Raw genomic sequence first — 15,046 nt, forward strand, 5'->3', positions numbered from 1 at the left:
TTTTGTACATTTTGTCTAACACATGAGACTCATCTAAGTAATCCTCAAAGGTCTTCTCATGTATATTATCACGAACATCTTCTTCTTCACAATGTACTCATCCTCACTGTCCAACTCCATATCAGAATCAGCCTCATCATCAGAAGCTTCATAATCACTATCTTCACTATCATCAGAAGGCCAAGCATCAGACTTAACATCAATTTCTTCAACCACCAATTTTTTTTTGCTCCTAGTGTTGATTTGCCTCCCTGCTGCAGTTTTCTTGCCAGCATCAAGGCTAAACTTAACAGCAGTGCTTCTAGGCACCCTCCACTCTTTGGGTTTAAGCCTGGTTTGTTCTTTGGGCTGGATTGGTTGCCTAGGCTGTTGTTGGGTTGACTGTGCAGGGGGTATTTTCTTCTTCTTTGGAGTAAGCTTTTTCCTTCTTGGAGGGTTATTTGGTTGAGATGTTTGTGAGGGTTGAGGTTGTGATATCTCATGGAAAAACCTCATCAACTGTTGGGGTAGCAAACACTCTTACATATTCAATCCCATCATCATCGATCAACATTCAAAATAGGGACCTCTACAGCCACAGTATATGCCAGCTGGGCCAAAAACTGCTCCTCAGCTTCTGCTTCCTCTGCCATCCTTCTATTCTCTTCCTCCATTAGCCTAATATTTTCAGCCCTGTTCTTCAAAGTTTTTGCCTAACTAGCTTCTGCAGAATGAAACACTAGACATGGTGTTTCTGTCTCTTCTATAAACACTTCAATTTCACTCTTCCCTTCATTCCACTCCCATATTTTTCAGATTGCCCCATCATCAACTAACTCTAACTTACGATTTGTTCTAGGTTTAGTGACAAACAGGGTGAAGTATTTAGGGAGATATACGTTCTGTTTCACTGAATCCTCAAACATATACTCAATCAACTCCATCAAATTGGTCTTATCAGTGTCATCAACCCTCACATCAAAAATACCCCCTGGAGCACTAACTAACAATCACATTGTACTCATCCTAACAACAACATTTACCAACAACACATTACATCACAATCCAAACTATAAATCGCATACAAAACAAAAACACATCACTTTAGCATAATTCAAATTCGCATGCAACACATCATACTTAACCCTAACCCTAACTCAATTTTGCAAAAAAATACAAAATAGAGAGTTTCTTGAATGGAGAAGAAGAAAGATGGATGCTCAATGTTTTGAAGACATACGTTGTGTTTGGGGAAGTCAACCCTAACAATGGCGCCAGTTGAATGCGTAGGGCATACTAGTAATTTACTACAAATGGCACACTGACGACAGTTGTCATGCTAATGGACGAAAACTCGTATATGGTGAATTAAAACATTTTGTGTGGTATATAGTGAATTTCAAAGAAACTCAATGGTATATCATGAAATATCCGTTTTTTTTATTACGAAGTATAAAATAAAGAAAGAGTCACCAAGTTATAAATTACATGAATTAAATAAACATTTTTAGAAATAGCTTTTTTTCTGAAAGTGAAAGATTGAAAGAAACAAGGGAGAAATTGTAAATATCGTTAATTTTTAATCAATTATAATTCATTATTTTGAATTAAAAACTTTCAAAAAAATATAATGTTTGACATATAAACACCTCAATAAGTCAACATTATTATAAACAAACAAATAAAATAACCATCATTATGATTAATAAATAAAATGTTATAACAAGTAAGAATGACGTTTTGTGTTAAAATAAATAATAATTCAGAAATACATATGATTACGGTTTAGAATCGAATCCGAGTCTAGAAACTTAGACGCAAAATTAAAGTCTATTTTTTTCACCTAGATCCAAATACATCAGTAAAGACTGTACTCATAAAATCAAATTATTAGACTCATACTCTTAAATTAGAGCGAGTCGAACAAGGCCTTGATAGGGTACTAAATCCATGCAGATGCTCATCCTTATTCGTCATAACTTTCATAATAGAACTAGGCTATCAGTGCTTATAAAATAGATGTTACTTTTACTGGTCTTCCAGCTGCTGCTGCTGCTACTTGACGATACTTGGAATCTGCAGAGAGCCCTTCCGGTCAAGGATTAACCACAACTGTATACGTTAGAATTACAAATGCCGGAATCAAACTCTACCCCGGCCCAAATTTGGTTTAATAAACATATCTGGTTCAATACACACCAGTATGCCGTATGCGACTATGCGTACTCCACTAAACTTCATCGTTAGGGTTAAATCATGAATTTATTAGCTGAACTTCGGTCCTTGATCCATCTGAATGCCAAAGACTTGGTATCTGAGCTGTAGGGCCAAAACATAAATGCCCATGAGATCCAGCAAGTCTGCAGATATGATAAAGTTGTGATTCGTAATAAGACCAATGACCGTGCTTTTTCCAAGGGACCAACTACCAAATCTGTAATATCTCTTATAGCAAGTTAGTAACCCAAGTTATAAACCTGCGGGTTGGTATGAACTATGAACTGTGAGCTATGGCTAATACATAAATGACACACTAGTAACACCTACAATTTCCACCTACCGCCAGGGATGAGAGGTATATATGATGAAAACATAGAAGAACAACGCTAAAGAAGCTAACGTGTTAAATTTTATAGTTCCAACTATAAAGAAAAAGTGAATATGTGAAAGATTACAATTATTGGGGGTGTTTGGCAAAACAACTTGTTGGACAATTTTACTTGGGTACAAATAAATGGTTTGGTGGTTAAACCATCTAATGCTAGTGTTTGGTAAATTGAATGTTTGAAACATCTAATTGTTCTGAACTAGCTAATTTACAACAAGTTGCTCCGACCAGCATGTTTAGAAGAATTTATTGGTCAAATCAGTTGATAAAATCAGTTGGTCAAATCAATCACACCAATCAGCTATCAGTCCTAATCTTTGTGTACGGAGTACATAAAAAAGTCAAAACATCACAGGAGCTAAGCGGGAGCCCCAGTCCTCGCAAAGTTCAAATTTAATAAAAGTTTTAATGTATAAAGTTGAACTGTTTTTGAAATATCGGTTCAAAGTGTTAACTTGGCCCATTTTAAAAACTTGATAAACAAGTTCTCCCCTTAAGAAAAACTCAAGTTCTGGCCCTGCTACAGTTATGCAAAGCAAGAGAATCCTATTACATTTACCTTCACCAGAGAGTTTCTTGCTAAGATTCAGTGCTGATGGGAATTGCTTCATCAATGTTTTCAGTTAAGTTGAAGAAAGGTGGTTTTGCCGCACCATAGTAAAAGAAAGCCATGATCTTAGATAATTCCTCAGCTGGTCGTATAGCTGTGACACCCAGAATAATATTGAATAACAAGTTAAAAGTTCTGTAGCAAAGACAAATGAGTAAATAAAAAAGGGTTACCTTTTTCACGATATAATATCTTTCCAGATTTTGTGAAAATGAGTTCTGGAAAAGTGGACACTTTCAAAGCTGCGGCCAACTCACAATCAACAACTGCATCTATTGCTATGCACTGGAATTGGTAAAGGAACTAGTCAGTTCTTAGTAAATGAGCCATACTAATATAAACATTCAAAAGAATAAGAGGCAGAGGGCTGACCCTAGGTGATGGTAACCTGCAGTTCCATATTATATTCACAGCTCTCTCCAATTCATCTCGGCATAGTTCATTTTCTCTTGGTCTGAAAAGATGCACATATTTAATAAAATTTGTGTGAAAACATCAGCATTCAGCACAATGTCTGTAACCCATTATCCTATAGTAATCCTACATCAGTATCTCATACCTGATATCACCAGTGTCAAGTATAGACCCCCTATAAGACCACTAGTTTAAGATGTAACAGACCACACCTCAATAAGCTTGAACAAACCACAAGTTTAGAGGCCTATGCTGATGAATTTGAAAACTATAGTCTATAGGTCTATGCTTATGAAAAGTGGTCATAGATTAGAGGAAATCATATTCTAAACAGCTTTGTGTGAGGACTGAAACCTGTAGTTAAGCCATTTGTCAAGGCATTCAAACCACAGACAGCAGTAAAAGTAATTGAATATGCTAGGTTGAAGGAAGATTCATAGAATGCTATGTCGTTCAAACCTAGTAAATCATCTTTTGAATCTCATGCTTACCAAGAACACATTAAATCTGCTCCATACAAAATAAACCATCATTACTTCAAAAATCAACAAAATGAGCCTACTTCATTTCTATTAACCAAATTCAACGCTAAATCTCCACAAGTTTACAAACAAAAGAATTTTAGTTTCTGCTTATTTGGAAACTGAGATTAAAATCAGTTATGAGTTCGACCTTATTTTTTTAACAGTCCATAAATTAGAGAATCATCAAGCAGCTCCTTCATATAAACTGCAAGGAGGTTTATTGAGACTTAACTTTATATAAGCAGTTGAGCTGATATTATGCAATGGCAGCATGCTAGCCTTGAAGGTAGACATACAGACAGAGATCATACATGCAGCTTAAAAGGCTGCTGGATTGAAAAGGGTAAAATAAAACGAAAGGCAATAAATTTGGAAATGTGTAACTTGCCAAGCTACAAAAACATGCACACAGAATCAATTTATGCCACATATTAAAGGAGGGGGAACCGGAGAAGGAAGAAACGATAAGAATGAAATCTGTTCAACATACTACTCCTATTTCCAACAGTTGCTGTTTTACACTAGTAAGTAGAACATTATTTAGCTTTCTAGGGTCCAAAGTTTAGACATTAATGACATTCCATGTAATCAAAAAGATTGAAGAAAGATGGATACATAACCTTCTATAACGGTTGTGCACCAAAATAATAAGAGGACTGATATCCTTGAACACTGTCTCCTCCCATTCTGAAGAGGTGATATCTTTAATTGGGCGAATGTAGTCATCATCCTGCCATATAATCTCATTGTCACTGTCATCATTGTCATTCCCATTATCATTATTTTTCTTCACATTCTTGATGCTGATCTTGTTAAAGAATTGATCCAGATTGAACCCTCGTCCATCTGAATCCTCAGGCCAATCAGGATCATCTTCATCCACAACAAGGGGATAATCGGCTAAAAGCTTCTGCATCTTCCTCCTCTTCTCCTCGAGATCAAGCTCCTCTTCCACGTTTGGGTACTTATCAATCACTTCCCATATCTTTTTTCTCCACTCACGCCTTTCATCTTCATCCATAAGACCATCCCCATCATTAGAGCTCACGTAATCCGTATTCTTAGCATTTCCACACCTCCACCTTCTGATATCAGAGTGCTGATATTTTGTAGAGCATGAAAACATTAAAATATACACCAAAGTCCAGCTACACTATAAATACGAAAACACAGCAGAAAACAAACCGTGAAAGAGAGAGCTAGAGGTTTCATTGAAGAAGCGCAAAGAATCCTTCCCCTTTCTGTAATCGGAACAAGGGTTGTCTTTTGTTGCGAAGTAGAGAGATTTCCACTAGAAATCTGGCATGCCTTCAAGCTATTCTCTAGTCCAAAGAGAGAGTACTTAAATGCTGCTACATATTGTAAAGTCATCTCCCTTGCAACCATTGAAAGGAAGATTAAGCAAAACCCATAGACAAACTTATCAAAAGTACTCCTTGTCAAACATCCTTACTCTCATAAGAAAAAGATAAAAGAATTGGGAAAAAATAATGACTTTGATGATTAAACTTAATATAGAATAGCCAAAACGACCACAAAAAACTTATGTGTTATCACTAGCAAAGGTAAGTTTGTTTACATCCGACCCCTAACTCCATCTAAGTTTTGTGGTAACCAGTAATGGAATGTTAGTTTAATATAAACTAAAATACAGCTTATGCATAGAGAATCTATCCAATGAAAACTATCTTCCAAAATAGTTTAATACAATAATCAAATTAGAGGAAACAAAATTGGTAGCATAATTTAGCAAACACAAGCAATATTCTTTTGGATCCTAACCATAAAAAAGAAATAAATTTAGAACAAAACATGACTACGTGTGAATTAAAAATTTCAGCGAAACTAATTTGCTATGGGCAGTACACTAGTACCTTTGTACAAGGTCTTAATTTTGCAAGGAACAACAGTTGTCTAAAACCCTTAGTAAAAAACCCATGAAATGTAAAATACAAAAATCAGCTACATCCTAAAGAAACATGGATTTGAAGTCAAGGCATGAGCATTTATAGTCCAAGCAATTCGTCAAACACATGGTAGGCAAACCCCCAAAAGCGACAGATAACACCATATGTCCATAATCTCAACCCCTTTCACCAAAATGGCAAAATACCACACAAAAAATGGTGGATATACCCACTTCACTCACCCCCACCCTTCCCCACCCCCAATTTACTACACAAATTATACCCCAGTTTTAGAAAATAAAACAGAATACAAACGGCAACTACCAAAATTCCATAAATTCGAGCGAAGAACCAAACAGTTATGCAGTAGAAGCAAATTTCAAGAAATAAACAAGCAGACGAAAAATTTAAAAAGAAATTATTGCAACAAAATTGCTAAGAAATTCAACCTTTACTGCTTGAATCCGAAAGTATTGCAAAAGAGATTGATTCCAGAGAAATAATCCTGCACACAGGTTAGTTGTTAGCACTAGCAGCATAGGTTGAAGCAGGAGAAAAAGAGTGACATTTTCTGCAAAAGAGCATGTTAAATATTCCCTCTCGTAGAACTTTGTTCATTTTCAATTCATGATCCTTAAAACTTCGCCACTCTTTTTATTTTATCGCCACCCCTTGAAAATACAAACATATCCCTAAACTTTAAAAAATTACAAATTTGCCCCTGAACTATAATAATAATAATAATAATAATAATAATAATAAATTTAATATTTAAAAAAAATTTAAAGGGGTGAGTCGCGGGTTTTGTGTGACCGAGCCGCGGCCGAGTCGCACAAAACCCGCGACTCACCCCTTTAAATTTTTTTTTAAAGTGTTTTTAAAATACTATTATTATTTTATTATTATTATTATTATTATTATTATTATTATTATTATTTTAATATTATTTTTTTATTATCATTATTATTATATTATTATTATTATTATTATTATTATTATTTTTAAATTTTTTATAAATATTATTTTTATTATAATTATTATTATTATTATTATTGTTAATAATAAATGATAATAATAATAATAATGATAATATAATAACAATAATAATAATAAAAATAATATTTTAAATTTAGAACAAATGTGTAAGATGTATAAACCCGAAGCAAAGGACAATTGATGGACATATGCTTTGTACATCCATTCCACAGAATTTGTTCAAACAATATTTAGTGGACAAACTAAAACATTAAAAACTGAAAATTAAAATAATCGAGAAAAATTGATAAGTTGAATGTGTGACACTGAGAAAAAGAGTAGGCCATTTAGGGAACTAGGGACTAAAATAGAAAAGGCATTGTTATATATCGTCATTCTTTTTATTTTATCGCCACTCTCAATGAAATTACAAATTTGCCCCTAGACTTAAAATAACAACAATAACAATAACAATAATAATAATAATAACAATAAAAATATTTTTAAAAAAAATTAATAATAATAATAATAATAATAATAATAATAATAACAATAATAATAATAATAATAATTATAATAATAATTATAATAATAATTATAATAAAAAGAATAATAATGATAATAAAAATAAAAATAATATTTAAAAAAATAATAACGATAATAATAATAATAATAATAATAATAATAATAATAATAATAATATGTAGAAAAAAAAATAATAAATAGTCGCGCGCAACAAATTTTTTTTTTTTTTTTTTAAATAAATTTAAAATATTATTTTTATTATTATTATTGTTATTATATTATCATTATTATTATTATTATTTATTATTAACAATAATAATAATAATAATTATTATTATTATTATTATTATTATTATTATTATTATAATAAAAATAATATTTATAAAAAATTTAAAAATAATAATAATAATAATAATAATAATAATAATAATAACAATAATAATAATAATAATAATACTAATAATAATAATACTAATAATAATAATAATAATAATAATAAAATAATATTAAAATAATAATAGTAAAAATAATAATAATAATAAAATAATAATATTTTAAAAACACTTTAAAAAAAATTTAAAGGGGTGAGTCGCGGGTTTTGTGCGACTCGGCCGCGGCTAAGTCACACAAAACCCGCGACTCACCCCTTTAAATTTTTTTTAAATATTAAATTATTATTATTATTATTATTATTATTATTATTATTAATATTATTATTATAATTATAATTCAGGGGCAAATTTGTAATTTTTTAGAGATTAGGAATATGTTTGTATTTTCAAGGGGTGGCGATAAAATAAAAAGAGTGGCTAAGTTTTAAGGATCATGAATTGAAAATGAACAAAGTTCTACGAGAGGGAATATTTAACATGCTCTTTTGCAGAAAATGTCACTCTTTTTCTCCTGCTTCAACCTATGCTGCTAGTGCTAACAACTAACCTGTGTGCAGGATTATTTCTCTGGAATCAATCTCTTTTGCAATACTTTCGGATTCAAGCAGTAAAGGTTGAATTTCTTAGCAATTTTGTTGCAATAATTTCTTTTTAAATTTTTCGTCTGCTTGTTTATTTCTTGAATTTTGCTTCTACTGCATAACTGTTTGGTTCTTCGCTCGAATTTATGGAATTTTGGTAGTTGCCGTTTGTATTCTGTTTTCTTTTCTAAAACTGGGGTATAATTTGTGTAGTAAATTGGGGGTGGGGAAGGGTGGGGGTGAGTGAAGTGGGTATATCCACCATTTTTTTTTTTTTTTGTGGTATTTTGCCATTTTGGTGAAAGGGGTTGAGATTATGGACATATGGTGTTATCTGTCGCTTTTGGGGATTTGCCCACCATGTGTTTGACGAATTGCTTGGACTATAAATGCTCATGCCTTGACTTCAAATCCATGTTTCTTTAGGATGTAGCTGATTTTTGTATTTTACATTTCATGGGTTTTACTAAGGGTTTTAAACAATTGTTGTTCCTTGCAAAATTAAGACCTTGTACAAAGGTACTAGTGTACTGCCCATAGCAAATTAGTTTCGCTGAAATTTTTAATTCATACGTAGTCATTTTTTGTTTTAAATTTATTTCTTTTTTATGGTTAGGATCCAAAAGAATATTGCTTGTGTTTGCTAAATTATGCTACCAATTTTGTTTTCCTCTAATTTGATTATTGTATTAAACTATTTTGGAGGATAGTTTTCATTGGATAGATTCTATATGCATAAGCTGTATTTTAGTTTATATTAAACTAACATTCCATTACTGGTTACCACAACACTTAGATGGAGTTAGGGGTCGGATGTAAACAAACTTACCTTTGCTAGTGATAACACATAAGTTTTTTGTGTCGTTTGGCTATTCTATGTTAAGTTTAATTATCAAAGTCATTATTTTTTCCCAATTCTTTTATCTTTTTCTTGTGAGAGGAAGGATGTTTGACAAGGAGTACTTTTGATAAGTTTGTCTATGGGTTTTGCTTAATAATCACTTCCCATATGTCTTCAAAAAATTGACCCCCCATCTTTCTTCTTCTCCATTCAAGAAACTCTCTATTCGTCTTCATTGATCTGGAACCCTTAAAATCCATCAAAAATTTGCAAAGTGTCGATTTGTGTGAAGTGAATTGCAGGTTTGTGAAGTGATTTGGAACCTAAACACAGGTGGTCGTGACTGAATTTCACACAAAGTTCGCTAATTCGGTAGATTTTATATTTTTTTGCAAAATTGAGTTAGGGTTAGGGTTAAGTGTGATGTGTTGCATGCGAATTTGAATTATGCTAAAGTGATATGTTTTTGTTTTGTATGCGAACCCAAACCATTAATAACAATTGCCGTCAGTGTGCCGTTTGTGGTAAGTTAATAATTCACCATATACCATTACATATTAATAACCACCTTTTTATTTTATTTTAAGAGAATAACCACCTTTCTTTTCAAAAATAATAAATAAATATGAAAATGAAATCTGAAAATTGCGAGTGACTTGCCTAATTAGTGTTGGAAAAAAAAAATTCTCAAATTGGGGCCCACCAAATTTATTTCCCAAACTAGTGTTCATTAAAAAAAAATTAATTAAATCTATTTGATTGTGGTATGAGAAGTTCCAAACCTATTAATTCTCTCCCAAGCAAAACTAAACTGGCTAAATTTATTCCAATTCCTATAGCAAGCCTATTAATTTTCTCAAATTCCTAAATTAAACATTTGTAAAACTGACGACAGAGAAGTTGAAGAGACCGACGATAACCACCATCCACGCCAACCGTCGGCTTCCCACCATAGCCATTAACTCTCTTTTTTTTAACTTGAGGTATATATGTATTACAATATTCAATGTATTATTTTTTATATTAAAAACTCACTTGATTTTTATGATAGATCACAAGGATGATGCTAACAACAGATTACAAGGATACACCATCTTCGACAAACATCTCTATTAATTTTGACTTTTGGACTTGATTGAGATTTTTGGTTGTATTTTGAAGTTTTTTTTTGATATTTTACTTTTTCTGTAAGACTTGTGGGATTTTTTAAATTTATTTAACACTATATTTGCTTGACAAAATAATTTTATCTTCTTGCAAGTTTGGAATTACCAAACCAAAAAAATATAGCTTAGTATAAATATTTTAATTATGAACACCATTTTGGGAATTAAGTTTTAAAGAACATCAAAAATGAAAATTTTTTATATTTCAACCCCAATTAGGCAAATCAGTCGAAAATCACTTCAAGTTTAGAAATTGTGTCTTTAAGGACATTGGCAATGTGAGATAGTCTTAAATTGGGTTGCATCCTACATTGTCCAACTAAATCAAACTAAACATTGACTTTCGTACTTAAAATATTCGTTTTAATAATTATTTGATGTTTAACATATTATTTTAAATATTAAAATTAAAATTCTAAATATAAATTAAACTAAACATTCATTTTTTATTTAATGTTCAACATATTATTTTAAATATTAAAATTAAAATTCTAAATATCATAATACTCATCGTAAAGACTTGTTACCTGACAAAGTATAAGTTTTCATTTAAAAAGATCTCATTGACTGTGAGGAAATTTTAAAATGGAATAAATAATCTAACTAAACTAATTAAAAACATTCAATTGTATAATTATCAATCAAGACGGCCGTATACATGCGACCATTTACAAGCCTAGTCGACAGCCTAATATTTTTTTCCCAAAAATAATTTTTCGATTGTCGTTTTAAAATTTAAAATGAAAATTGTAGACCTTGAAAAAGACATTTTAAGTTTTAGAATTGATAATTTTAAACTTTTAAAGTATAAAGTGGATATTTTAAGTCTTGGAGTAGTAATTTTAACCTTATTTAGTTTAATAAATATAACAATTAACCATTTTGATTATTCCATGTGGCAAATCAATGTAAAGAAATCTTTTAGTTAATTGTAAGATATTTAGTTTAATAAAGATAACATTTGAACAATTTGATTATTTCATATGAAAAATCTTTGTAATACATGGAATTTTCCAATAAGTTTAGTTAAGTGTATGATTTGATTATTCCATGTGGCAAATCATCATAAAGAAATCTTTTAGTTAATTGTAAGATATTTAGTTCAATAAAAATAACAATGAACAATTTGGTTAATTCATAGGACAAATCTTTGTAATGACACATGAAATAATTCAATAATTTTAGTTAATTATATGATTTATGCCTTGTAATACAATAAAATAAACTTTACTTTATTTAATTTAGTAAATATAACAATTAACCAATTTAAGTATTCTATGTGGCAAATCTTTGGAAAAAAATCATTCTAGTTAATTATACATATATATATATATATTAGGGGTGTTCAAAACCGGATACCGGGTCGACCTGGTTCTGAAAAACCGGGGTACCGATTTTCCGGATACTTAAAATTCTGTTCCGGATCCGATCCGGTTTAACCGGATACCCAGTTAAATCGGATCGGATACCGGATAGCCGGTTTTGTAAAACGACGGATCTTCCACAAAAGTTCCTACTATTCTTCACGAATTTCACACCCAAAATCTGCATTGTCTTAGATCGGACCAACTATATTCCGAATTCCCAAAAGTACAAACCAAACTTTCAACAAATCCCCCAAAAAAAAGATAAACATGAAAAATTCAACAACCCAACTGCAAAATATCAACCACAATTACAATGGGTTTTTGAGGATTTGGAAGTACAAACAAAAATCTCACCTTTAAGACTTGAAAATCCTTGTTTTGCAGCAATAAAATCCAGAAAAACTAGATGGGTTTTGCAAGATTTAATGATAGTTCGGCTTTAATTTTCACTCTCATATAAAGATCCACCAAAAAATTGTATCAAATTCTATAAGTAAGTAAGCATTAAGAACACAGTAGGTAAACATTAATCTTTAAATCTTGCAAAACCCATCTGGTTTTCTAGATTTTATTGCTGCAAAACAAGGATTTCCAAGTTTTAAAGGTGAGATTTTTGTTTGTACTTCTAAATCCTCGAAAACCCATCATAATTTTGGTTGATTTTTTGCTGTTGGGTTGTTGAATTTTTCATGTTTATCTTTTTTTGGGGGGATTTGTTGAAAGTTTAGTTTGTACTTTTGGGAATTCGGAATATAGTTGGTCCGATCTAAGACAATGCAGATTTTGGGTGTGAAATTCGTGAAGAATATTAGGAACTTTTGTGGAAGATCCGTCGTTTTACAAAACCGGCTATCCGGTATCCGATCCGGTTTAACCGAGTATTCGGTTAAACCGGATCGGATCCGGAACAGAATTTTAAGTATCCGGAAAATCGGGTAGCCGGTTTTTCAGAACCGGGTCGACCCGGTATCCGATTTTGAATACCCCTAATAAAAAGTATTTGTTCATTAAAAAAAAAAAAGGATATAATGAGATAATCTTAAAAAAAATACTTAAATAACGAGCTTTTCTATGCATTTACACCAAATAATAAATCCTCAAAAAGAGATACATAAAATGATTTACAAGTTGTTCCTATTTACAGGTTTGTTAAATTTGTTATGTTTGGTTACATTTAAAATCCCCTAATCTTTAGCCTAAAAAACAAATTCATGATAATTAATCTCTCCCTTATAGTTGTTCCTTTTTGCAAATTTAGTTTGTTTTATTTGTCCCACCTATAAAAATCTTTCTAACAAATTTTAGATAAAATTAAGGCTATTTTTGAAGGAACAAGGGGACTCTATTATATTAAAAATGAACCCTAAAAGTCCTAAATTTCTAAATATCAAAAACAATAAATTCTGAATGTTATGATTGTACGAAAAAAACAAACAAAAATAATAAAATTCATCCAAATTTGCAACATAATCAAAATTCAATAGTAAAGTAAAAAATTAACACTAAACATCTAAAACATATAGACAGGCTACAGTAACCAAGTGAGCTATTCCTGTTATCAATATCAATCAATAATCTAAAAAACATCCCTAAATATAAAACTTAAGAACAATTTCATCATAACCAAGAACAATTTCAAAATAAACCCTAAAATTCCTAAATCCCTATATTCAAAAACAATAAACTATTAATATCAAAATTCAAAAAAAAAAAATCAAAAATAAATTCATCCAGAATTTTGAAAATAATCAAGATTTAAGAACAAATTAATAAATAAAATTCCTTTTCAACAAAAAAAACCGCTAAAATTCCTATAAAATGCAAGAATTAAGAACAAATCACGATGAGAAGACTCACGGAGTAAAGTTGTGCACTGGTGCTACGTATAACCGTTGAAAAAGAAGGATGAACGGCGGCAGACGAAGGAGGATTAATGGCGGCAGACGAAGGAGGATTAACGAGATAGGTTAAATGGCTTACAGAGATTGAGGATAAAACACAACAACATATATATAAATATTAAAAAAAAAAAAAAAAAAAAAAAAAAAAACCCTTAAAAAACGAATGTTTTCCCATAATATTGCTTAAAAAAAATTAATTCCCACTTTGCATTATGTGGGAAAGTATTTCCCACATTACCGTCCACGTGGAAATTTTTTTTTTTTTTCAGACAAAACCGCCACTTGAGATGGCGGTTTGCCTTAAGCACTAAACCGCCACGTGAAGTGGCAGTTTGGTCAAGGCAAACCGCCATCTCATGTAGCGGTTTGGTCTTGGTTTTTTTTTTTTCATTTCCCTTAAATAGGGAACGCAACCTACATTAAACTAGTTCAATACCATCTATTCTATAATAATCAATTACGAACCAGCTTGATTTGAAAAAATTAATTATGAAAATAATGCGAAGATATATTACAATCATGGAAAGTCAGAAGTTCAAATCATATAAGAATATACAAAGTTTGTTACATTACAATTCCCGGCCCCTTTTGTTTTGCGCACCGGTGGATGAGTAACCAATTGGGCAGTGGAGCCCTCCCACGCAGCTATGCTCCTGTGTGTTGCCTGAAGCGTAAGCACTGATAGATCAACTGGGCCCGACATCGCCATGATCGCTGTTACATACATAAGTGTTATAAAAATCATATAAATATTACGTGAATCAACATGATATTACAAAATATTAAAAAAAAACATACTTTGTTGACCTTCGAGGGCATGTTTTCTTATTATGACCACTAAATCCACAAAAGCTACACGTGTTACGAGGACGCGTCAATGGTGCATCCATTTCGTTCCGTATACGAGTTGATCAGGGACGACCCTTTCCACGCTTCGTTGAGGGATCTGGAACAACTGTAGGACCGTTCCAAGGATCGCAGGTGAACATGTCTGGAACAGGCATGAAAGTCTTCTTATATGTCGATACGTATTTTGTAGTGCGAAACGAAGTGTCCACAAAAGCATCATACGATATGTTACGAGCTCGACATACTGCAAGAACATGTGAACAAGGTAACTTGAAGATGGTTGATTTCTGACAGGAGCATGATGTTGCTGTGAGGTCAACCATGTAGGATTTTCCACCTTTTCCTGCTATCCTGTTGCCACAACCAGTAGTAACCTCAAATATCCCACGCACTGTGTCATATATCCT

At 31.6% G+C, this 15,046-nt stretch overlaps 1 protein-coding gene across 10 annotated transcripts; it reads right to left on the bottom strand.

Annotated features, from left to right (window-relative positions):
• Positions 1–1,696: 1,696 nt before the first annotated feature.
• LOC130827717 (thioredoxin-like fold domain-containing protein MRL7L, chloroplastic) lies at positions 1,697–13,877 on the bottom strand. Of its 10 annotated transcripts, none has more exons than XM_057693552.1 (8): positions 13,747–13,877; positions 6,492–6,547; positions 5,321–5,510; positions 4,756–5,234; positions 3,570–3,651; positions 3,371–3,482; positions 3,147–3,291; positions 1,697–2,298 (listed from the first exon to the last, which is right to left on the bottom strand). In XM_057693552.1, exons 3-7 carry the CDS (start codon positions 5,504–5,506, stop codon positions 3,167–3,169), a joined length of 984 nt encoding a protein of 327 aa, XP_057549535.1. In that variant the 5' UTR covers positions 5,507–5,510; positions 6,492–6,547; positions 13,747–13,877; the 3' UTR covers positions 1,697–2,298; positions 3,147–3,166. The 10 variants fall into 10 exon arrangements, 8 of the variants coding, with proteins under 8 accessions (XP_057549535.1, XP_057549534.1, XP_057549531.1 ...); XM_057693551.1 differs by having other exon boundaries at positions 1,697–2,339; XR_009047237.1 differs by lacking the exon at positions 13,747–13,877 and having other exon boundaries at positions 1,697–2,055; positions 2,179–2,298; positions 5,321–6,799.
• Between the last annotated feature and the right edge of the window lie 1,169 nt (positions 13,878–15,046).

The sequence above is a fragment of the Amaranthus tricolor genome, chromosome 11 (genome assembly GCF_026212465.1).
Source record: "Amaranthus tricolor cultivar Red isolate AtriRed21 chromosome 11, ASM2621246v1, whole genome shotgun sequence".
Classification (NCBI taxonomy): domain Eukaryota; kingdom Viridiplantae; phylum Streptophyta; class Magnoliopsida; order Caryophyllales; family Amaranthaceae; genus Amaranthus; species Amaranthus tricolor.